At 38.5% G+C, this 26,310-nt stretch overlaps 1 protein-coding gene across 1 annotated transcript; it reads right to left on the minus strand.

The window, feature by feature from the left end:
- Positions 1–566: 566 nt before the first annotated feature.
- Positions 567–10,690, minus strand: FZD10 (frizzled class receptor 10). Its single transcript, XM_071762993.1, has one exon. It carries the CDS (start codon positions 3,409–3,411, stop codon positions 1,654–1,656), a length of 1,758 nt encoding a protein of 585 aa, XP_071619094.1. The 5' UTR covers positions 3,412–10,690; the 3' UTR covers positions 567–1,653.
- Positions 10,691–26,310: the final 15,620 nt, after the last annotated feature.

Here is a 26,310-nt window from a genome sequence, read left to right on the forward strand (position 1 = left end):
AAGTATATTTACAATTTTAACTTTAGCTTTCCTAAAGTACTATTCAAATTCTGTATTTATATTTCCCCTTTTCTTTCCCCTGATCTCCCTGAAGTTTTTTCCAAGTAGTAGTGATACTTTCAGAAATGCTAGAAGGGAAAAAGAATCCCAGAAGAGTAGAGACTGAATTGTATTCAAACTGTGTTGAAGTGAGCCAGCTATATTTAACATGCTGAACAGACTCTATGCAAAATTTGAAGGGGTGTTAACCAAGGATCATTATTGTAATCTCCTTGCTTTGTAAACATGCTATTACTAGACCATCACTGCAGCTTTTTTTATATCACTAGAGCTTCTTCACATTCAGTTTTCTCAGTTGCAGAGGTCAGCAGAAAGATGCAAGTTCAAAATCGGTTTATTTAATTCCAGCTTGCAATTTCTTTTGAGCAAATTATTGTTCTATCTACTTATACTTGCAGGCAAGTATAACAACAGCTATTATATTCCAAGTGTGCTTTTATCAGATAATTGAGAAAACAAGTTTATTAACCACAAAGCACATCAGAGAAAGTTTAGAACACAGAAAATTATCAAACTAAAGAACATATTTTATTTTTAATAAAATAGTGGAGCATGAAAAATAATTGTATATTACAAATATATACAGCACAAAACTGTGCGCCCCCAGCACGGTAAAGAGCATCACTCTATACAAAGCTTCCCTTTGCAGAATCTAGTGCTTCTTGATCTATTCATACTGAGAATTTGTTTAACAATAGAAAGAGTCAATAAGCCCTTGGGGTCTCTTTGAATTGATCCCCCCCCTTTTTTTTTTGCACAAATCAGTCCAAACGTGTATAACATTGCCTTGATTTCCATTAAAAAGCCACAAAATGTAACACTAAAGGGTTTCTGAAGACTAGACCTCTTAGTTCTTTTGTTAAGAGATTTCTTTTGTTGTCTTTATGTACAGCAAAATACTTGTTTCTCTTTTCATGTCATGGTAAGAAAAAAAAATGTATTGCACATTATTCTTATTCACAAAGTTTGCGTCTGGTGCAGGAAGTTTCTCTTTTAGTGAAAGAATATTGGTGAGCATTATAGATTGAACCTATTTTTAGGCACTCCAAACCCACTAGGCTGAGATCAGTTGTAAAGGATTTATCTCTTTTCTTTAAGTTAGCACGGAAGTTGCTTTCACAGATAGCACACCTACTGAGGACAGGCCTCTTTGGGACCTTAGATTCCCTAAAGGAGAAAACGCTCACTTGGGCACTTTTAAAATAAAATAATTGCTCCATAAAACTTGACTATACCTTATTACTCAGAAACCTGTAGGAAATCCAGCTCAGATACATGAAAAAATTAAATAGGGTGTTGTGTTTTTTTTTTTTAAATAAAACTGAGGGCTGGATGAAGTACTTAACTACAAATTAGTAATAGAAGAGACTCTTCTAATTCACAATATTCCTTTCACTGGAAACCTTTCTGTAAGTACCTTCAGTTTTTCATCAGGTCTTGAATTCAGCATATACATTTTTGCCTTGAGATATTAAACTGCTCTCTGACAAAAAAAAAAAAAAAAAAAAAAGCACCATTTTTAGAAAAAATCTGACTGCTATGGTGGACATTTGTAAGTTTGTAAGGTGAGATACAGTCTTTTCTAAAACCTGGTCACACACAAGTGGGTGGTTGTAATGTTGATTCATATTTTGCAAGGTGAGTTTTCTGCGGATGTTGAGGTTTTTTGTAGATCCCACTACTTGTAATAACACTTGCAGGTTTTCTCCTACTTCTCTTCTTCAGTCTTCGACTACAAACATTTTGCCAGGACTGGAGAGTCTTGGAAGTCCAAATCCACATACCACTAGTAATGCCCACGACTAATAACATAAAAATTTTTACCATAAAAATTTCTACTGCTGGAATAGAATTATTCATCATGCAGTCTAAATTTTTAGTCTGGTTGTTCATCTTGCATTTCTGTTGAGTTGCCACTATTTTCCAATAATCCATATTAAGTCTTTCATAAAAATAGCAAGCTATCACACAAGTTGCAGGCACTGTATACAAGACTGAGAAGACACCAATCCTGACCATAAGTTTCTCCAACTTGTCAGTATTTTCTCCACCTGTTTTCATCACCCTCCTGATATGAAAAAGGGCCACAAACCCAGAAAGAATAAAAGAAGTGCCAATGATAAGATAACAGGCCAAAGGAATGAGCACAAACCCCGTCAAGGCATTCACATCCATGCTTCCAACATAGCACAACCCTGTCAGCTCATCTCCAGCCACCCTTCTCATAACTAGGATCATTATGGTCTTCACAGCTGGAATGGCCCATGCTGCCAAATGAAAGTAGCTACTGTTTGCTTCAATTGCTTCATGCCCCCACTTTTTCCCAGCTGCTAGAAACCAAGTTAAAGTCAAGATTACCCACCATAAGGAACTTGCCATACCAAAGTAATACAGAACCAGGAAGACAATGGTGCAGCCAGTGCTCTCCAGTCCTTCCTGGATGACATAGAGTTGGCCGCTGTCCCTATCACAGGCAATACTTTCAGCACCTGAAAAGAGGCGAATAATGTACCCCACTGAATAGACACAGTAGCACATTGAAAGGAAGATAATGGGCCTCTCAGGGTACTTGAAACGCTGAGGATCTATCAGAAAAGTGAGTACAGTAAAAGCACTGGAGAAGAAGCACAGAATTGACCAGATGGCAATCCAAATGACAGCAAATTGTTTGTCATCCTTGCTCCAGTAAACATCAACCCCTGGAGTGCAGAGTGGTGCACAGGAAGCGCTCTTTTCCACATGGTGGAACTTGCCAGGGTTTTCACAGGAGGTTCTGCTGAGGCTGTCCTTATGCTGCTGCAGATCGTGGCCACTGCTGGGCCGCTGTGGACGGAACATGGGTGGCAACATGCCGGATCCTCTGGGTGGCTCATCCGATCCGTTGTTGGGGGCTTCCATGCACAGATAATTGGGGTCATTCTTGTTGGGCAGTTTGCTGCAGTCTAAGGAGTCTGGCCATTTAAAATTGAACTGCTCCATAATAGGAGAACACTTCAGCCTCGCCTGCTCGCACATGACCCTGCAGGCTGGGATCGGTGCGGAAACCTGCTCTGTGCACATCGGGGCATAGAGGGAGCAGAGGAAAAATTTCAGATGGCTGTGGCAACCGTACTCCACCAAGGGGGCAAACTCGTGCAGCTGAATGGCAGCTTCCCTTTGGTTTTCGTGTCCCATCAGGTTAGGCATCCTCGTCATATTGTACCCTATATCCTTGCACATGGGGATTTCTATCGGCTGGCACCTCCCGTCACCGGGGCGGTCAATGTCTATGGAGCTTATCCCCGTGCAGGCGCAGGTCAGCCAGCAGAGCACCAGGAGAGCCCGGACGAAGTTCCTCCTCGCTGGCCCCATTGTGGCGGCAGCGGCGCGGGCAGCCAGGCGTGCGGCCGGAGCGCGGCTGCCTCCCGCAGGCGCCTGGCGCCGGGGCCGTGCGGGGCGGGGAGCGAGGAGCGGGAGGGATTCACTTCAGCGGCCCCACAGCTCCTGCCCGGGACAGCATCGCCCCCGACCTTCGCGAGGGAGCCGGGCAGCGGGGAACGGCGAGACGGAGGTCAGCATAGCCCGGGCCGCGGCGGCGGGCAGCGCCCGCACCCCTCAGGGCCCCGCGCCCCTCAGCATCGGTCCCGCAGCCGCGGAGGGAAGGGGGCGGGCGGCTTCACAAGCAGACGGGAAAAGAGAAAGTACCCCCGATCCACAGTTGCGTAAAACTTACGGCGGGGAGCTCGACAACTTTCTTTTCCTCGGGCTTCCACTTTTGCGATCCGTCTTTCCGCCACCCTTCCTCCTCCCCGCTGCTGCTTCCTCGGAGCACAGGCAGAGCGATGCCGGAATAGTTTGGGTCTGGGGAGATCCGAGCGATCACTGCTCCAACTTGCACATGTCCCGGGCGGCTTTATGGTGCAGCGGGTTTCTCCAGGGATTTTCCTCTTCCTAGACTGGGTCACAGCTCCGTAGTTGCTCGCCGAGAGGTGGGGATTGGTTTATCCGAGAGCAGAATAAAGGAGGAGGAGGAAATATCTAAGGCATTGAAGAGGGGGGCCTAAAAAATCCCCCCCCGCCGCTTCTCGCCGCCCTCTGGTCTGGGTTTGCAATAGGTCGGCTCTTCTGCGCTTTGCAGAGCACAGGGCTGGCGTGCGAGCGTTGTCTGTGTGCCTGCTCCGCTCCGCTCCCCTCGCAATAGCAGCAACTCCTGGGGCTGGAGCAGCTGGGGCTTTTAGGGGGCGGCTGAGTCCAAGGAGAAAAATAAAAAAAAAAGAAAAAAGATAACAAAAAAACGCCCCACAAAAAAAAAGCCAAAAAAACCCAACCCAACAAAAACACGACAACCTGTGCAGGATCCGCCTTGCATACGACATCCACTTTGCATGAGAAAGGTAAAGCTGACACGGTGATTACTTTCCAATCACTCGGAACGCCTTGAAACCTCCTTAAGGACCCCTACAGGTTTTCCTTGATCAGCACAGATTAGAAAAAGCCCCATTTGTTCCTCTCTCCTTCTGTCTCTCCTTCCTTTCCCCTTTCCCTCCCATTGCCCTCCCTTCAAAGTTTAACAAGATCTTTTCTCTAGAAGGCGTCAGCCTCACCTCCCTCGCTCAGGTAGGAAGCCAGGGAGAGCGAGTGCTTCAGACTTCGTGTCTCCTAATAAGAGAGTTGAAGGTGGTGCTTCTTTGACTGCGCTTATTGGAGGGGGGGCGATGCTTTAGCAGGGAGGATGTAGGGAGGAGGATGCATTTTATGGCGAGTGCTATAAACTCTTCGATGCCAGGGTCATAAAATATGGTTGCTTTCAGCCTGGAATCTGTTGTTTTCAAATATCGTGCTTTTTCTCGAATTCCTAAATGAACAGGACAAGCAGGATTGATGGAAAAGTACCTGTTTATGTTTTTAATCACGGTTTGGCATCACTCGAAAAGTAGCACTTGTTTGATTTTTTTTTTTTTTTCTTTTTTTTCTTTTTCTTTTTCCTTTTTACCTCTCCTCCTCAAATAGGAAACCGTAAGAGGACCAGACACGCCTTGGGAAAGTTACTTCATCCACTATAGAAAAGATACTTTTAGGTTTTGGAGATCATTTTAAAGTGTTAACTTTTTTAGGTTAAGCTTTGAAGTTTATTTTGCTTATTGGCCTACCAGAACTAGAAGAAGAAAGTTAAATCCCAAGCCAAAGTATAATTCACAATTTTACAGACTGAAAAAAGAGCACTGTGATCAGAAGTCAAAAGATTAGCTCTACAATTTTTTTTTCCTTCTTTGAGCTTAGTTTTAGCAAACATATTAATGGAGAAGGAAAATCTCTCTTTCCCTTCATTCATGCTTGCCCACACAAACTGGGCTCCTCTCCATTAGTGCCTGTTGCTTATCAAAACGAACACGGATTTTCCTGGAAACTACCAAATCCCGCAGGGTCAGAGTTAATACCCCACCAGGATCTAGAAAGGAAACTGTTGGCTTCCTCAATTGTGATAAGGGTGAAAAGGATCCAAGCAAGGACAACAAACCAGGGCTAATGTTTGTCTTTGAAAACCCTGAAGATGTGGCTAGTTTCTGCCTAAGAGTAAAAACCATCATAAAAATGTTTTAAAACAGTAGTCTTTTCTGTGGCTTTTCAGTGGATCAAGGAGATTATACTTATAAAGCATTGGTTTTAGGGGCTGACCTTTCCTTGGGCACTTTTAGATTCCTTAGGGAATGCTACAAAAGCAAGCAGTGTTACGTGCAAAAAGAAAAAAACCCCAAACCTTTATTTATTTTAGTGTGTCTGTGAGTATGGATGTGTGTGAGAGACAGTGTGTGTCGGGGTATTTCCATTCTTCATTAATCTAAGCCTGTTTTCTTAATATTTCTATGCATCCTGATTCTTCTTCTAGAGAGTTCAGCTGGGAGTAGTAGGGGAGTGTGGAGAAAGCTTTTATAAGGGACAAATAAATTCTGCTTTATAAAGTATAATCTAAATAATAATAAAAAGTAGAATTTAAATAATGTGCAAGATGAGCATATTCAATATTGTTTTGTTCAATTCAATTGCTTGGGAGCTTTTTTTGATTTTCAACAAGTATTTTTGAAAAGCATACTATATCACCCTCCACATTAATCTAGAAAAAAAGACATGAAATAAAATATGGCTCGTTTTCTTCTATAGCACTTATAGCAACCTTTTTCTCTTAAGAGGCAAAAAGAAATATAAATGAAAGTGAGAAAAAAAAGGGGGACCCCCACCTTTGCAGTTGTGTCTCTCTTAATTGATCATTTATATGCCAGTTTAAATCAGCCTTGTTTTTCTAGCCATTATTTTAGCCAATGCATTCCACTTTAGATCATTTATTCTACTTTCTATATTTTTAAAGAGCTATCTAGGGGTATGTCCCATGCAACGAGCTTGTGCCAGTGAAACTAACAAATAGAACATTATTATAGAAAAATGAGAGTGCTGAGAAATCAGCAACTGGAAGATACCTCTGTAACTAATAAATGAAAAGAGCCTTTTGATGGCTCCAGCTGAAAAGATATTTTATTTTATTTTTTTTTCTCCTGTGTGTGGGATTTGAGATGTGTGATTCTATGGAGCAGCCAGGCACCCCTGCTGCTAGGCCCTGGCTAGGAGTTGGCCCCCCTCTGGCAAATGTTATGGAGAATTGGGAGGAATTTTATGGCTGTCTTTTCCCTCAGCTCTTTTTTCTTTTGTCTTCTTTGAAGAATGACTTTAGACATTTTATTTACATATTTAACCATGGATGAAAGAGGAAAAAGAAAGCATTTGGGCCGTTGTGGGAATAGTGATATGTTTAAATTAATGGAAATCTTATTAGGCTTCTAAAATTTTAAGCAAAAGATTTTTAATGAAACTTTATAATTAAACATGATTTCAAATAATGTGCCAACTCACAGGAAAGATGCATTCCTCCCTCTAGCTCTCCATCTCCCCACCTCCCAAAAATGTACAGAAGAATCATCTGTATCTTGAAGTCCAGCTCTTCTTCTGTCCCATAAGCAAAAGATTAAAAGCCTTGAACATTTAATAAGGCATGTCATAATTTTATCCATAACTAAATATTTTGTAGGTAAAGCAAACCACAAACAAGATAAGAAAAAAAGACACCAACCACCCCTTATCCCTGCAATGGCAAAGTTTAATGCTGTGTAATCTATTGCAGTGCTAGTGTAATAAAAGACTTTGATATGGGTAATGGTGAAATTCAGAGCTGCATCTATTCTATGTGTGTTAGAGTCAATGGAAATTACAGTGGTAGACAAGGTTTTCTGAAATGAGATTAAAGAAAACTCAGATAATCCATTTGAGATAAAATGTTCTGACACTTCAGCAGTAAAGATAAATTAAATTATAGGCCTGGGGAATTGAAGAGTTAATTAATACATTAAAGATTTTAAGTAAAATAGTCTAAATTACTTATGATTGACAATAGTATATTACAATAGAACATGAACTGATATCAATGGTCTTATGTTTAAGAAGTCCACAGCTATAACTTTTTTCAGGTTTAATACTTTGAGCCAGTTGTTTATTACACAGAGATTATAGATCAGTTTAATGTGAGTCCCAGCCAGTAATAGTATTCTGACCTCTATTTGCATTAATTCATTCAGACACTAATTGCTTATGGCTGAGATGTTTCATTCTGGTAATGAACTCTAACATAATTTTTTAAAATGTTAGCCACACAGAAGGTAGCAGCTGTAAAAGAAGAAGATCACACACAAGCAAATCAAGCTGATAACTGATTTAGCAAATTTATTAGCTTGCCTTTTTTACTGAATTTCCAGTAGGCATTCATAAAATTAAATGCCGTGCAGAAAAAAATGTTTACTTTTAAACCAAATGGGCTCGTTTTTTCTTAGATGCAGAATCTTTGTAGCAGTTTCCTCCCAATATTTAATTGGGAGGAATAACAATAAATAAACATGTCTGCCTAATAGGACAGGCCTACTGAGAAATATTCCCATGCAAGTGCAAATATTCACAATTCACAAAAGTTTTAATTACCTTAGAAAGCCACCACCACCAACAGTTAAAAGAATTAAAAACAAAAACAAATCATAAATGGATGAGTGGGTTGTATAGTATTGCTCTAATACAATTTAGCTGGCTATTTTAAGGGCACTTCTCTTGAAATGTGGTTTGAAATATTACCAAGGGTTCGACGGGGTGCATTAGTGTGAATTGCAAATCAGAACATTTCTTTAATCCCCTTTTCATGGCCTGGCTTCGGATCAGTGGCATCTAAGGGACTCCCCACTGATTCTGGCTCAGGAGGAACCATTCACTGGGGCAGCTTTCCTCCTCTATTCCCACAGTCCAGAAAACAACACCACAGACAGACACCCTCCAACTAAATTAGATTAAACTCCTTCTCTTCCACAGCACATTAGCCTTTTCACTGCCCAAGGTTCATTATTCAACTACTCCTAATTTAAAGCTACAGTATTTTTCTCCTCTTAGGAACAAAAACAGCAAGCAAAACTTAAGCTAAAGCAGAATAAAAAATATTGCCACTCAGAAATAAACTGAACAATTATAAAAATTCCATATAGATAGGAAAATATTTTTCTCACTTATACTCTAATATTACAAAGATATTATTATTTAAGGCACAGGCCCTAAATTTCTATAGCGACCGACAACAAGGACAGACCTAAAACAAGAAAATACACAGATTTTTTCCTTATACACACCATTTCATAAACTTTTTCTTTTTCATGCACTCTGCATATCTTGCAGCCAAATCTAGACTCATAAAGGCATAAATGTAGTGGAAACTGTATTATAGGGAAGATTAATTAGTTTCCTCCTAGTTACTTCTTCCTTTATTTCCCATCCACAACTTCTCCCCTCTTTTGAAGATGAATCCAGTCTTTTTAAAACTCTCTCAGGTATGAGTATGTATCTCTTCACAAATACAAATGGAGTCAGCAAATAATAGATAAGTATAGTAAGATCTCAGTCAAGCTGTCTCAAGGGTCTTGATGCCCAGTGCTACACTCAGAACACCAGGCACGAGTCAGTTCCAAAGAATTCCCAAATCTGTGCACTATTTGTGCCAGCTGGATGATGGAAAAGGAGCAAAGTGATAATCTTGGTCTTCTCTGACATAATATTTAACTGCCCCGCTAGAGGAGAATCTTTACTCCTCGTGCTGTTTTGTAAAGAATCACTAATAAAGTTCCAGTACAAAAATTTGCAGATTCTATCTTCCAGAGAATGGGTAAAATAATTTTACTTCAGTTCTTCTGAAAGATGCTTTCAGTGCTTTCAGCTCCCAGTTGTAGTTTCAGCGCCTCTCTAAATTTGCATCAAGATTGTGGAAAGATGATGGAGTAGATGAAAGAAATCTGAAGTACATGGCAGTATTCCCGGCATAAGGACGTTTTCCTATTTTACCTGAGTTTACAGCAGAAGAAAGATGCTCTGTCTGGCCTTCCTCAGTACACCAAGAGCCTTTACACCTTGACAATAACCTTGTAGAAATCTTTCTCCATTATTAAACTTCTGTAGTACTGTGGTCTTCAAGGTGACCATGCATCTGATCCCCTTAAATTCAGTTTTCTCACTAATATTGTATCTTTTAATTGCCTGTGTAATGCCTTAAGCATTTTGGCACTTCTGGTGCAGGCAGCGACTTTCAGGAGTAACATAATGGTAATAAAAAGATTTATTACTGCTGTAGTAGAAGGTAGCAACATCTATTCCCCTAGTACTAAATAGCATTTATATATCTGAGAGTTAAGTCTTCTTTGCTCATGTGAAAACTCAATGAAAAATGTTTTGAAATGAGCCCTTCTTGTGAAGGTTACAGGATAGACATGCTTTTCAGGCCTCACATCTCTAAATCAGAGGGTAATGTGGCTACAGCACAGGGCAGAGGATTTGAAACTGATGAAAGTTTAGTCTGATTTCCTTTCCTACTTGTTCACTTCTTTTTTGGTGGTGGCAGAAGTGTCCTGTGGGCATTGATGTAAAAAGGAGGTAAATATTTCCATCTGCCTATAACTGCTGAAGTAGTCACAACCCAGCTTCTGTACCCACCCTGTAATATTCAGGACTGCAAGTAAAGGCTGCAAGTAAAGATTTCGAATATGCAATTAGAAAGGGAATGAGGTTTATCAGAGAGCTGCCAGGGTAAGAAAATGGGAGCTGGAAATCCCTCGTGCTTTGACATGGAGTGCTCTTTTCACCCTCAACCCCTAAGATCTAAGAGCCTCATACATGCCACAGAGTTTCATCTGTGTCCACCACTGATATCCTGTTTTACCTACATAATTTTTTCAGTATGTTAGTTCTTAATTTTTGATACTTTTACATTTTCTCTGAAGAGGTATTGTTTAAACCTTTGAAAAGGCCAAACTTGTGTAGGGAGAAGTCTATAAATAGTATTCTGTAATCTTTTGGTACTTCTATAAATGCCAGGATTCAAGGAATCATGAAGATGATGCACTTATGTAGAAACAAACAAAAAAATCTGAAAAATCAGCATATTTTCACTCCTCCTTTAAATTCTTAAAGACTTCTTGGACTTTGTATAATAATAATGAGAGAAAAAAAAAAAAAACAAAACAAACAAAAAAAAACAACAAAAAACCAAAAAAGACAGCTTAAAAGCATTGACCTACAAAAGTTGAAAAATCTCCCTTACTGAAAAATCAGTGACAGCTACACTCTCTCTTATGCTTTTTGCAATACCCCTATTCTATAAGAAGATGACATTGTCTTTCATCAACTGTTCAGCAGTTCAACAAGTCAGTTCCCTTTATCCTATTTCTTCAAAAATCATTCATTATTTCGATGTTATTTCTATGGTCTTTTTCACTTCATGCCTGTATGTTTGTCCTAAGAAGAAGATAACAATTTGAGAATTTTATCAGTAGTCTCTTAACAGTTGCAGAAGGAAAACTAACATAATGATGAATGTGTATTAGCAATCTATTTAATGCATTTAAGGTGTTTTTCTAGTTTTTTAGGCAGGCTAAAAATACAAGACCTCCCTACATGAAGCCCCATGTCTTTTCACCATCACTAGCTTACACTGTTGTCTTAAGTAATTTTATTTGCATGATTTAATAGCAGTATTAATTTTAACCTTTAACACTCCTTGACCCAGTTTTATCTGCCCTCCTAAATGTTAAATTAATAGTAGCTATCCTTGGAGGAGGGACAAAAGCATATTTTAAGAGAGCTGGAAAGCAATTTACTACCTAATCCAGGGGCCTTTCTGGCCCAACCGAAGCCCCTTAGAGCTTTACAACAGCTGAAATGCAGTAGCTTTCTGACATACCCTCCTTGTCTTTGACACCTCACTGTGTGAGCCAGAAAGGCACAGGCCAGCTCCTTTGCCTGCTGCAGAGGATACCAGAATTCTTAAACATTCACTAAGTAAATGGTAAAGATCTCTCAGACCCTTTTATCCAGCAGAGTTCCTTCGTAGCACTGCATATTATTCCGTATTGCAGTACTCACCATATGTAACCTGACAAAGCTGTATTCCCATGTTAAAGCTTGAATTTGAAATAAATGTTGAAGCATTAGACCAAAAAATCAGTCTGGCTCAAATCCACAGACTACCAGCATGGTACAGAATAGGATACATAAAATTGTCCTATCCAGGGAGTTTATACCAGCATGAAATACAGTGAGGAAGTGCTACATCTAGATCACTCTGAAATGTTAAGATTTTTTTTTCCTGTTTTATTATTATTTGGAAATTATTAAAGCAAGCTGAGAGCAAAGACTTGCTTAGTATGAAATACCTGTATCTGCATAGGGAAGTGCACAGACAAGTGTGGTGTAATTATAATAATATAGTATAACTGGAAAATGCTTCTGTACAAAAGCACAGAGTTTAACTTTGTGTTTTCTGTCTTTAAATGGAGACTGTTCTTCTTGACATTAGCAAATAGGTAGTGCTCAGACACTGCAGTGTTGGTATATACTATTACTGCACAAGAGAGTGATCAGAAAATTCAGATATATAGGAAGATAGAGCTGCTCAGGTCAATTGCAAGCTCAGTGTACATAGTGTACAAAATAGTATTCCAGGCTTTCCTCAATCTCCTGCTGAAGAGCACAAAAACAGTGTTACATGTTGCACACATTAGGCAACTAAGTATACAGAATCAATTCAAAGCAGCTGTTGAGGAGCAGAAATTTTAGGGGAGCTATATGGTGAATTCCTAATTCCTCCATCTAAACATTTTATTTCCCTCTCTCTCTCTTTTTTTTTTTTTTTTTTTTTTTTTTTTTTTTCCTGGAAGGGGGAATGCAAAGGAGGAAGGAATGAAAAATTGATACTGCTCTGTGCTCCAGATGAAAGAACAAACATAATTTTATTTTCTTTAATGACTGCACTGGATTCTGAAATTAAACCCAGTGGGTAAAAAGATCCTGTGCAGATTTCAAGAGAGATTATGTAGCTTGTCCATGTGCTAAGGCAGGCACATTTTTTTAAGCCCTGCCATGTTCTGCAAAACTGCAAAAGGGCTATCCCTGAAAGCATTCTGCTTTTGAAAGCCATCTATCTCTCTCCATATACCCCAAGTCAGTGGATATTCCAAAATAGATGCCATCCAAGCTTTAAATGTCATTTTGTGGCTCCTTCCTTTAACTTTAGAATAATTCCTCTGAACTCTGCATTAAATATATTAGAGCTCAACATACAGACAACACTTTTTTTTAACCTCTCTGAGTCAGACAAAAAAAAATAAATAAAAATAATAAAAAAAAATTTAAAAAAATCCAGCAATCCAGCCATATAAATAACTGAATATAATCCCCAGTACAGATTTTAAAGCAACTGAACTGAGAATAGCTAACCTTCACTCTGAACTCACTCCAGCTGCAGGTTAATGCAGTAAATTGCAGAGCACCTGGTCTAAGCCTCAGGTATATGAATCATTCCGACAGCACACCTTTCAGTCTTTTATTCTTATGTAATGCCCTGGGGCAGCTGACAGTGCCTGCTTCAGCTTTGTTCCTAGTGGGTGTGCCAATACCCTGTCAGAATTCCCTTATTATATGCAAAAGAAAGGCTGTACTTTAAAGCCTGTGTATGTATCTCCAAGGCTGTGGTTTGAGGATACGCTGTCTCCAGTAACAGCACCCACCTTCCCTCCAGAGGAGCCTCTGCTGCTGCTCCCAGCCCGGGTGCACATTCCCCTGGTTTCGCTCACACAGCTCTTTGCCATGCTGGGAACTGGATCAGGAAACTGAATCTTCTTCCAAAGCAACGCTCACAATATTTACAGATTTTTAGCAGCAAAACAGTACCTAACTTTCAGCTAGCATTGCTTGTGGAAGCAGCACAATCTCAAATGGTGGCCTCTGAGGATGGGTACATAAATCCGTAAGTGTGTGTGAACATGGGGGTATGGACATGCACAGGGGTGCTTTTATTTGTATGCATTTGCAGGACAAATATTTTCAGTGTCTGTGTATGTACACATCGCTTCAGACACTCACACAACACATCCTTTTAAAATCAAGGCTATTCCTCTGTAGTTTGATACTTTTTTTTTTTTTTTTTTTTTAAACTTTAAGTGAATTGCATAGCCTTTCCCCATGGAAAGCTGTTCCTGGACAGATTTACTCATAACACCAATAGTAAAAAACCAAACAATTAACTGTTTACCTAAATACAGCAGTGTATATGCATACAGCTTGTACAATCCTGTGTGTTCTCTAAATATATAAGTGCACATGTATTGAGCACTGAAATGCCCACAGGGTCTTTTGGTATGGATGAACTACTTGTAGGTACTTGTAAGTTATTTCTAGCCTGGGATTGATTATGTCCTGCTTATTAAAGTGGTTTGCAGCTTTAAACTGGTAAATACAATTTTAAAAGTGTGGGATGAAGTTTTGGAAATAGTTGGTCACTGCCTTATCTTGCACTGACATAAGTATGAAAGTACAATCTTGTTTATCTTACCATGTTACCTCAATTATATTTCTTTACATAGATTTGATGTGCATGTGTCACATCAAATGTGACATCCTTCAACTATAGGTGATACATTGATAAAGAGCCTGAAACTGGGGGATATAAAGAAAATCTAGTGGAGGAAAAGTTGTGAAGGGAAGGCAAATGGACTCCAGTGAAGATGTACTTTATACTCAGAATTAATGATAGCTTGTACAAGAATTGTCTTGTAACAATGACAGTCTGGAAATTATAAAACTGCCCCCTCTTTGGCAATACTGATTTTGTGTTTCTTTGATGTGTGCTAGCACAGAAGATCAGGTTACTCCTTAAATTACACACAAACAACAATCAGACATTGTCACAACAATCTTGATGTTGTCATCTTTTCCATTATGTCATTCCACTACACTGGTTGGCAAACTACCACTCAAATAGCAAAGTATACACTCATCATGATTATGATTTCAAGCTACTTATTTTCAGTCTGCCTGATACTATTTTTTTTTCATCTCTTGCTTCATTAAATGTCCCCTTATATAATGAGTATGCTGTGATTGTAAAATCCTAAATTTCTGATTTCATACATTTGATGATGCTTTGCCCAAGAATCATAAAGGAGAAAATGGAAGGCAAGTGTTTAGCTATGTACTGTAAGCCTTAAGAGACAGAAGCCTTCTAGAAAGCTGGGATGCCAGCCTTTCACACAAAAAATGCCAAATCAGCTTTCACAAAAATCAGTATCAGAACTCCTGGCTTACGTGGGTCAGCACTTTTAGCTGGAGAGGTGATGCTCAAATGCAGCTTTGGAGCCTACAGTAAGACCACACCTCAAGTGTGAGTGACAGATCCAAAAGAGCAAAGCATTCAGGTACCACTACAAGCTACAGATGGGTTCCTGTTATATAGAAACAAGAATTTCTATATATGATGCTTGGTTTAGGATAGTTATCTTTGATGTCCTGTAGGGAAATTGGTGACTTTTATCCTAAGTTATGGTTAAGATTTGAATAATCTAGTTTCCTTAGTTACACTATTTATCATCAGTCACAGGGCATTAATCCAATCAATATTTAGGCAATCTAAGATCATTATGGTAAATCTTCCCCCTTGTAATCAGCATCAACGCATTCAGTTGGGTGGGATACTTCACCTAGTGTGATAACACAGATGTGCATCTATGCTGATCTGCCCCACGCTATTATGTAGTGGGGGTTATCTGTAACAAGTGAGAGAAAAAAAGAATGCTTGCTCTTGCTTCTATACTTCAGTTTCATTTTATTACTATTTAGTTACTATTACAGTCTTAAAAAAAGAAAAAAACAGAGAGGGAAGGAAAAAAGTGTCTACTTCATTTAGCTTCTAATCTTTTGCCAAATAAATTAGCTAGAAGCATTTTATACTTACAAAATACAGTCTAAGCTGTAACAGTTCTGACTCATCTGTTGCTGCCCAGGCTCTCTTGAGAATTAGCTTACTGTAGCCAAGGAAAATGTGGTCCACATCTACTAATTTGGAGGTGCTTCTCTGAGCCTGGGATCATACAGCCTTATGGAATGGTAGCATAGGAGAAAGCCACTCAAGTTTAAGGGCTAAGGCAAGTTATCAATCAATGCAAATAACAGTGCCACAAAGACCACATTTAATATGAAGAATGAATGGAATCAGCTAAGCCCCCAGGGACAGATGAACCTACTTCTCATTTTCTGTTTATTAAAACGATTCATATCAATTTGTCATGTGGAAGTTCTTAGTTTGTTCAAGTGTAAATGTAATTTTAAAATACTATTAATAATACTTCAAAACACAAGCTGCCAAATTCTTTACACACAGGTGATAAGGGAGTTAATCACAGAAGGGATGAATTTGGGAAAATATGTCCATTCAATCTGTTTAGATGGCCAGATCAGAGAATCAGAGAAGGTTAGAAGTTGCTAATATTTTTTTTTTTTTTTTTTTTTTTTTTCTTTTTTTTAAATCTATTTACTGAGATTTATATTTCCATTTGCTCTAACTGGCTGTGAACTAAAAATCAAGAAACTTGTAAGTGTTCCTGGAAAACTCAAAAAGCTTTTGTTGCTCAGGACTGACAAGCATCTTGCAATCTCTTCCATTACTGAGACCAAAGCTCACTCATTCTGGCTAAATCACTTGCTGTGTTTTGCATACTTACTGCAAATCTCCTCATCTATGCTACCAAAAGGAGGCAAAGCACAGACCTGCTTCACTGTGTTGAACTAAGTCAGCCCATTAACTGTTGTAGTCGTGTTTGCTCTTTGCAAGATATTTAACAGGAAAATCTATTTTAAAAAAAAAGGGAAAATTGCAAGGGAGTTAGCCTTGTCACCCTGTTTCTCTGCATCCCCCCTTGTGCAAATGTATATGATTTTATGAACTAGAAAGCTCCCACTTGACTCAGCATTCTACTTGTCTCCACAGTGAGTTGTGCTTCAGGGCTTGATGATAGTCTCTTCACTTACCTAAGCCACCTCTAATTCAGATCCTGTAAATGTCAGCTTAAAAAGATGACAAATGTCTTTTTGTGGACTTAGGAGACTGTAGCTGGCAAAGAGCAAACAGAGATGCAAAACTGAAGTCTTCCTGGTGTGGCCTTGGCTTTGCCTTACACTCTTACATTCTCTGCCAATAAGCCAGACACTTAGCCCTAGCATAACATCCATCCTCACATATATAATTAGTATCACACCTACAGGCTCTGTTTCTTTTAAATAATCCTTTGATGAATGCTAGAGATATTAAGCATATTATTAGAAGGAGATGGTGCTTAGAAGAAGCAAAAAATGCTACGCTTCCTGACTGCTTTGTTCTTTTGAATTATAACATGGTAGAAAAAGAGAACAAACCCTTTTCTATTTTCCAATAGGATACACAAAATATTGCCACAGATTTGATGGAACTGTTTCAGTTTGTTACTAGTGATCTAAGGCAAGAGGGAGAGGAAAGACAATGTCAAACTCTGAAAATATCCCATAAAGTCATGGTTCAGGAATACCTCAATACATGACAGCCTATAAACCTCACGGCTGGAAATTGAAACAGGAGCTTGGTGACCAGACCTCCTGCCTTAAACTAAGAGACTACAGTACCTGGTCAAGTTTTACAGCCCTAACAAGGTCTTTAACAAATTAAAGCCACTGTGACTATTACTTGGTTCTTTCTTTTCAAGCTTCCCAGCTTTCCATTCCTATCCAGCAAGCTACTGCCCAACGGATGGTTTTAATTCAGGTTCTTGAATGGTATTCATAAAATAAGCCTTTCAAAGCAACATTTAGGTTTATTAGAGTTAATTGTTGTAGGAGCTCCGTTATAGCAAATAAAGACTTGTCATTTCTTCTCTTTGTTATAATTGACTCAGTCTTTTAGAATATATTCATAGCTGAGGGAAGGAAGACTGGGATCTCTGTGACTGCACTTATATTTGCATTATTTATGTAGCAACAAGAACTAGATAAGGCAAAGGAATAAGATCCTTGATCATCATCTCCTTTGATCATCTCCCCCCTTCCCCCACCACTTATGCAGACCATACCATAGGGGTATTTTGGTTTATAACTGGAGTTCCACATAACAGTTCCAGAAACACTACACCAAAATGTATGCAACATCTGAAGGTACAAGGGATTGCTATGTTCTGAGACTGCTGTAGGATTACCTTTTCAACTGCGACAATAACTGGAACCCCATATAATGGCCTGGAACTTCCACTTACAAGGTAAGGGGTCCTGTAGTAAACTGGTAGCCAAAATGCTGAGATCAATCTGCACTGGTAGGACAGATCTGGACCAGCAGCAATTCCATTTACCCTCAAAGCTCTCAGCATGTACTCTAGACACTGGCTTTGCTCTCCCAGCTAGCAGACGTACCTGTGCAATACTTTCCGTAGTGTTGTGGATGTTCAGTAATTTTAGTTCTTTCCTTCCTCTTAGAACCTTCTGGTTTCTGTGGACTTCCACTGTTTAAATTCCCAGTCAAAGCAGGGCTCCTATCAGAACAAACTTCCAAGGAAGCCCCTTTTAACACAAATGAAACAGGCACATCAAGCATTTTCCTTCAATTTCAGTCCAAGTCTGAGCTTTAAATCACAATCTATAAATTGTCCTTCAGTTCTAGTCGGGATAGCTCTTGGGTTTAGTATAAGGTTGCGAGAAAGTAGCAACTAGGTGCCAAGACTTTGCATACTTAAAGGAAAGGAAAAGTGAATTTATACACATAATAAGATGCAAACCGTATCAGCGAGCAAAAAAGAAATGCTAGAAAAATCCTTTCCTATTACATCTATGAAGATTTAGGTTTAGTTCTAGATAGTTCACATTTTGAATTCATTGTCAGGTTTGGCATGTGCCCTTCTAGTGCTTACACAGGAGCCTAAGAATCAAACAGAAATCCTGAGGATGTTGCATTTGAAATCAGATCCGCATTTGTTAGGGAGCTTTCATGCTCCAGGTGTAAAATCACCAATAAAAATTAGACATAACTCAAACAGAGAAAACCAGCCCCTAGTGACAAGCTGCTAACCACAAGGCCACAAAGTACAAAGAAGCAGTTTCTGACATCAAGACATATGGTATTCTTAACTGACATCCATAAAACTAAAATTAGTCAAAACACATTCTTCACCAAGACTACGAGCTGCGTTTACTGCATACTGGATAAAAATCCCCACAAAAGAAAAAAGTTCCAGTTGCTAAAACTAAATTTGGAAATTACATAGACTTGGAAATATCCTCAGTGCAGGTTTAAATCTTATTTGATGCACTTTGGAATGCTCTTCCCTAACTCCAGTGATTATTCTCAAAAAAATAAAACAAGATTTTACCTCCTCAAAACCAGAAAGACTATTCAGGAGGGAAAAAAAAAAAAAAAAAAAAAAAAAAAGTATTGCTGCTTATTAAAACTGCAGGACCAACAAATAAATTTACTAGAATATGTAGTAAAAGTCAATAGTAATACTGGACAACTTCCACTTAGCTGAACATTCCTTCCTGATGACTAGAAAAGCACACTTTCCAATATCAAGCTGTTTTCTTACCATGCATATTATATCCCAACCACAAATGACATTTTGCTATGAGATACATCTCTTATGTAATGCCTTTTTTACACTGCAGTTGATTTCCTGGAGTTTAATGTTTACATATCATGACTTTAAAATGTAGTGGACTTCCTTTTCGAAGAGAAAATAATATAAATATTATGGAAGATTTTACCTCCGATTGTCTTTAATTCTTTCTAAAACCTGTGTTTCTTTGATGACTGTATTAGCAAAGGAATATGTCCGCCAACCCATATGTTTCTATTTCCATTGAAATGAAAAGTGTTTCATTGTGTTATGAAAAGTGCAATAGAAAATCAAAGCTTAGAAAGGAAAAAACAAAACAAAACAAACCACCCCAAAACTAACCCAAGAAGGAAGATATTGGAGACTCCCAGCCAGCATTGCTGTACAGTACAGGTACAGGGACTGACTGATTTACTACCTGATGACCCCTTATGACACAGTAATTGTCATGATCAGTGACTTCTCTGGCTATTCTGAAATAATATTCTGTGAGTCTCTAACACCTGAAATGGAGCAGACAATGTGCATGCAGAAAACAGCTTTGTTTTTACATTCAGGTTCAAATTGCAAGCAGTTAATGAGCAATGTGTGCATGCAGTTCCCGATTACATTTAAGAGTTGAGGCTGGTGGTTTATAACAACAGCTTAATATCTATAGGGAATCTATTTATTTGTTGACCCTCCCCTACAATTTCCAAGCTCTAAAAGGGAAGTGCTGTGCAGCAGACTGTCTTGACAACTCACAGTAAGAATAGTCTTGTTAGCTGAACTTTCAATGGGACAACCAGAACTGAATAAAATTATCTTTCCATCCATATAGCAATGTCAACACAGATAAGTCTTCAAAAACCATTAACCACATTTCCAGATCCAAAGTGACTTTTTTTTTCTTTTCCTGTATCTTACCAAGTTGTTTAATTTCATTTCTACAGATGCATTTTCATTTCATGATCCTACTGTACGTTATTACACTAATCAAAGGAAGAAAGGAGAGAGAATGTCTGGAAGTCAACTGTGGCAGAACAGTGGTGGTGAGAAACACAGGAATGATGTTATCTACCAATAGCAACATTACAACAGAAAAAAATAATCATAAATATAGGTTCCTACATTAGGGACTGAGTACCTGTTGATAGTCAAGCTCAGACTGTCACAAAACAGAAAAATCATATCAAACCTACGATATCATCCTCACTTGAATAACCTCAGGGTCTTACTGGAGTTACATGAATGTGCTATAATAACATAACTTCTCAAGATAAAGCAGCATGCCAGAAGTCTGGACTTGGTTCCTAGCAAATACTGGGCAAGGTCAAAGGCATGCTCAGCTTCCACTGAGTAGGGATGAGAGTGCAAAAGCCCATGGTCTATATTACTGCAGATCAGACCCTCCTATTAACATCTTGGCACTATTAAGCTCAGTTCAAATGTTATGATAGTAGCACAAGGCACACTTAGAAAAAAGTATTAATTTTCTTACAAACTCCCCTGATACCAAATTTGGTAATGTAAAAGCTGGAGGGGTGAAGCCGTGTGCCAGTAAAAAGTTTGTTTTCTTCTGCCAAGGAAACTGCTGTTTTCAAGGCAGATTCAATTAAAGGCAGTGGATGTTACCTTGAGGAGCTACTTTGTTTACATTTCAAAGGCCTGGCCCTCTTGTTAGACTGATACTGTTTCATGGAGCTCTTTAATGAAAAGCATTTGTTTGGTTCTATACCTCAACAGCAAATTAGATTCTCCCAAGACAGTTTGACTATGTGAGAAAGCCTTTGTGACTGCCCAGACTGCTGTGGTGTCATTAAGATAACGACCCTCACATCTGCTCTTTCAAATGCTGTTCTCAAGGTAAAACGTAAAAATTATTCAAATCTATTAAAAATTTAAAGGGCTTAGCACCCAAGGTGGATTTAGAGAACTTATTTCCCCCCCTAAATTGCTGAACTTCACTTGAAATAACACAATCTTGAAAGTTTTTCTTACCCGCTAACTTCAACCAATGTCTCTTTCAGATTCTGACAGTGTCTGATTACAGCAGTTGCAGCTTTTTTCAGGTGCTCTTTGCCTCTGCTTAAAATTTCCACTATGGATGGCTAGAAATGAAAGAAAAAGTCTACTTGCAAGTTACATTCAAAAAAAAATCTTTGTGATAAGATTTAGAGAAAGGTACAAGAACTGTTACAGGAACACTGCTATTATGTGAAATAGTTATAAAATTATCTATAAAATGTTTGAATACACCACAGTTTATTGGCTAGTACATGCTAGAAAATAATTTATATGGTGAGAATTCTATGTAGTGAATACTGGTCTGGAGTACATGCCAATCAACAATCCCTTCAGCTAAAATCTAAAAGCTGTGTTGTCTTTTCTCTTATTCCTGGTATGCTACTGCAGTCAAGTTGTAGTGTTCTCTGAATGCAGCATGGGAGATTCAATGCTACAGATGAATTTAGAAAAAAAACACCATAATAAAGATCTATCTATATTCACAATTCAAAATTAATTCAGTATCATTTGTCACAGACAGAAACCAAGCACATGTGAGTCACTTGCCAACTTTATATTCAGTCACTGGGCCTGCTAAACAAGGTAATTTTCACTTTGCCAATGAAAGCCAGAAGCACTATATCCTCAACCAGAAGAGCTTGAATGACAAGCAACTCATATTAGGAATTCCTTGTGTTCAATCATCTACCCTTGATGTGAGATAAAGAGAGTTGATGAAAACAGACAGAACCCAGTTTCAGTCTTCTCTTGGGAAGAGTGAAAATCTTTTTAACATAGGGACAAATTCATTCCCGGCAAAGGCTTTTTACTTCAGTGGAATTATACCAAGGATGAAAACAGGTCATCTTGTTTTGTACTACATGCTTCACATCAATGATGAAATAAACTGGGTCTCCAAGGAGAAGTGATAAAAAGTCAGCACTCATGCTTTGTTGTGATTTCAAACTGTAAAACCTTCTGATGCTTAGTTTTTAAAATATGAGTTTGATTTATCATTGACTTATGCAGTGCTCAGTGCAATGGCAACTAAAAGCTTTTCATGAAAAATAAAACACTACTTTCTGAAAACATCCAGACCCAGCAAAGCATATGTATCATAACCCTCACAAAGAAATCAGAAATCACCTGCCTTATGTATCTAAAGGGAAAAAAAAAAAAAAAAAAAAAAAAAAAGTAAAAAACCCCACCAAACCAAAAAACAAAAAACAAAGGCTAATAATTCTGGTTGTCTCCCTTTTTGTATGTTTGATTTGTAATGCTTTAATGAATCTCAATTCTCAAAAAAGTGCTGGGTAACTGTTTGCTGAGAATTGGGCATATCATATCAGGCACCCAAAGAAGGCAGTTTATGGGAAGATTCAAGGAGAACAAACATAGCTGAATATATACTTTATCCTGGTCTGAACTACAGTTCTTGTAACCTGAACATCTCTTTTGTACTATTCTGAATACATTTATAGTACTCCACAGTAATGGCTGCAGATGCTGCAGTGGCTCTGTTGCTTTGATCATCCTATTATTTGGATTATTTTACAACAGTGTTGTGGCTGAGAACCACAAAGAGTTGACTCAATTGCATCCTTAACCATGACCAGCAACTACTTGTTAACAATCTGAAACAATGTAAACAGGAAGCCTGGTACTGGAAATTCGTTTTGAGGATTTCCACTGTTCTTCCAGATAACGCTGCAATGATCCCAAGTCCCAAAGAAAGCCACAAACTAAGAAGTATTCACAAAATGCCAGCTAGAAGTTTTAACTGTTGCTGGACCAAAAGAGTAGACATCTTTATCAGTTTTTAGAGGTTTTATATGAAAAATGTCACAGCATTTTAATTGAGTTACATCATAATAAACTACCAGTGATGTGTCTGACAATGTTTGATACTTGTGATGCATTTTAATGATTAAAAGACAATTTCTGCTAAGTATCAACAGGAGCATTATGTAAATTAAAGTGAACTTTAAACCTCAAAAATGACCCTCTCCAAATCAAGATACTCCTGAGCTATTTTTGTATTGGCCACACATCTTCAACAAGTTTTCATTCCACTGTGGGCATTGGCCAAAAATTTGGTCAATGATCTAGTCACAATTTTTAAAATGTGAAGAAAAATAGAGATAACTAGGGCTTACATGACATATGTTCAGAAAATGACGGAAGTTTTACTGAATGTGAAAGTAGTTTAAAATCCATCCAGATCCAAAGCATGTAGATTTGATCATGGTTCCTTTGTTCATCTACAAAACGTATTTGCAAGTGCATCTTGATTTCTTTATTACCCAGACCCAGCTTCCTCCCAGCCCCTGCACCTGGGTTCCTAACTTATGGAAACTGTGTCATGGGGCAAGGGGACAGCAAGTGACCTAACACTGCTGCATGCCCAAGAAGCTGAGACGCAGACATAATGGCCCTTCTGTGACAAAATACTCAAAAAATTTATTCAAATTAATTAGCAGGAAATAAAATTCAGTTAAAGTTGTTCCTTTTGCTGCTGTTTTGGTTTACACCAAAATCTTCATTATACGGTTCTGGGAACAAAGCTATCTAAATTAATCTTCGGAAGCTCCTATGACATCATCTCACATCAAGCATTTCTACTTGAGTAAGGAATATTTGAAAACCAGAGCAGAAGAGTACAAATTTATAATTACAGATTCCATCCAGTGCGTTTTGTGGATTATGGAAGGGGACAAGGACACACATGATCATGACAGCAAGGAAGATATCAGTGCAGAACTGCCTACTAGAAAAAAACGCAGCCACGCTATAATTAAAAATTCCTCAAAAAAGGTACTATGTTTCCAGTAGACTCAAGATATTGCATTTAATTGTTTGGAAATTTGTCTTCAAATACATATAAGCATAATTGTTTTAGGATATCTTTGCATTTTTCAATGTTTAGCAATTTTTCCGGTCTCTTAGTGCCTCAGAAGACAGCAATACTAAAAGGAACCAACATCAGACCAACAGAGTGAGAGCTTTGATCGGTGCTCTGTCTCTCTGAGGCTTTTCCTTACTGGGAAAAGGAAATCCCCCGCTCCTGTAACAGATCACAGGCTGCCAGGGTTACCGTTGCTGAAAGCTTTTCTCAGGGCTTTCTCCTGGTAACACCACCACTCACCCCTGCCCTTGTGTGATAGGTTTACTCATCCCTCCATGTTTAAATTTCTGCATGGGGTGATTCTTAAATCACCCCAAAATCTGATTCTGCCTGCAAAAGTCTTTCCTCAAATCTAACTGAGCTCTCAAGATTCCCACCTAACTTATTCTTGGGGTTCACGTGCAGCCCAACAGCCCAATCATTCCTCTGCTGACCTTTTCTGGTTTCCTTCCCTGACCCCTCCCAGACCTCCCGTTTGTTTTGTGTCCCCTGCAATGTAATTTGCCATTGCCACAAAATAAAATTGCGTTTATTTTGCTCAGAAGCCTCGAATCAGGTACGTTTAGACCCATTCCGACTACAGCACTTGTAGGTTCTGTGATCACAGCGAGACATCTGTTTAAAGGCTTTCATATGCATACGGACTTAACTGATTCTGAATAGGAGTTTTAGTGACCTAAAGCAACTAATTTTCTACTGTGCATTCCAGCCGGTTTGGTATGACCTACAGAGCAGAACAAAATCTGTCAATAATTATATTGGATTTTACTGAAAAGCTACCTCTATGTAAATAAGAGAACAAATCAAATGAAAAAACCCACACAAAGTCTGAACAAATGTTTCAATACTAGAAAGTGTAAGGTGAGCAAATTGCTGCCCTAAAGACAAGGTGAAAATCCCTAGCCCCCCCTTTCCAAAGCAAACAAATACTAGTGAAATGTAATTTGATGCTCATTTTCACCAAGGGAAAACATTTTGTCAGCCACCTTTTTTTGAGGTTGCCTGAACATTGTTTACTTGTAATCTGATATTAACAAGAGCACTCAGTAACCATCCTAATGGCTCCCGGGGGAAGGCAATTGATCAGCAAGTGTCCCAACAAGGCTGAATGACACTGTACACTACAGGGCTCACCTTGCTCGACGATTCTCAAATAATTCAGTAAATACTGGGTTAGATACATTTCACTGCTCTTTCGCAATCTATTTTACATACAGATCAGATGTGCCGTTTTCCAAAAAGAGCAGTTTTAAAGCCAGCAAAATGGTCAGTTTTAAAAAATTCTGAGGGTTTCAATGACTGAAGATATTTCTCCCCAGATACTTCAAATTTTAAAGCACTAAAACCTGAGAACTGATAGAAAACCTGGACACAATCAATTACCTGAAAACCACATACAAATCAATAATATGTATAGAATAATATATATAGAAATAGAATCCAAAATTCTAAAATTTAGTACTTTGTACCATTCTGTTTAGTAGTGACAAACTGAGACAGACTGTAAATTTGCTGAAGACTGATTATGATATGAATTTATTTTTGTGTAGGCTTACAAACAAAATAAAGCACTACTAAAGCTTGTATCCAAGTGATGGGGCGTTTTATGTTTTGATGGGGAAACTATTTCACTTTGATTTCAGAGTTTCTTTATAGCTTTTGAGTGACAGGCAGCTCTTTACATTATTAATAAATGTTTTGAATTTAAAGTCTTTAAACTATAAAGTGCTTTTTTTGGGAGGAGCTGTGGAAAAAACCTAGAAATAAGGCAAATCATCATAGCACTTATAAAGTTGTGGTTTTTTTAAACTGAACTTTGGTTTGCTATATCAGATCCATGATTTTAATCACAAATTTTATCTAATGTTGAATCAAATGCCAGGGCTGATGACTAGAGATCTCACTCTATATATCTCCCATCAATTAAAAAGGGAAGGTGAAAGTCACAAGCATGGGCCAGGAGGGATCATTTTGTTATTTTGGAAGAAAATCAGTCCTGTACAGAGAGCAAGTTCAGAGCTTGTGCACTGAGCAGTGGGAGGAATATCAAACTTCATCCTAAGAAGCTCTTTCTCTTTTTCATGGCTGCAATCCACCTTTTTTCCACCAGTGATTGTGGAAGGAGTGGAGGAACTCCTGTCTTCCAAGCTAAAATTGGCCACTGATAAAAATACCTTAAGAACCTGGTCCAGTGTCCAGCACCAGTAGAAAAGATCTTCCTGAAATTTACATAAGTAAATTACAGTACAAGGAGTGAGTGATTATGCATCTGGTCCTAGCGAATTCCTCTAGATCTGCTGCTATTTTATTGATCTGAATTCCTTTACTCCTTCAGTATACAGGCTTAGTGCAGGG

Source organism: Heliangelus exortis, chromosome 19 (assembly GCF_036169615.1).
Source record: "Heliangelus exortis chromosome 19, bHelExo1.hap1, whole genome shotgun sequence".
Lineage (NCBI taxonomy): Eukaryota > Metazoa > Chordata > Aves > Apodiformes > Trochilidae > Heliangelus > Heliangelus exortis.

Bases quoted from the DNA above. Each gene is read 5' to 3' on its own strand.
- FZD10 (XM_071762993.1), bottom strand. From the start codon at position 3,411: ATGGGGCCAGCGAGGAGGAACTTCGTCCGGGCTCTCCTGGTGCTCTGC.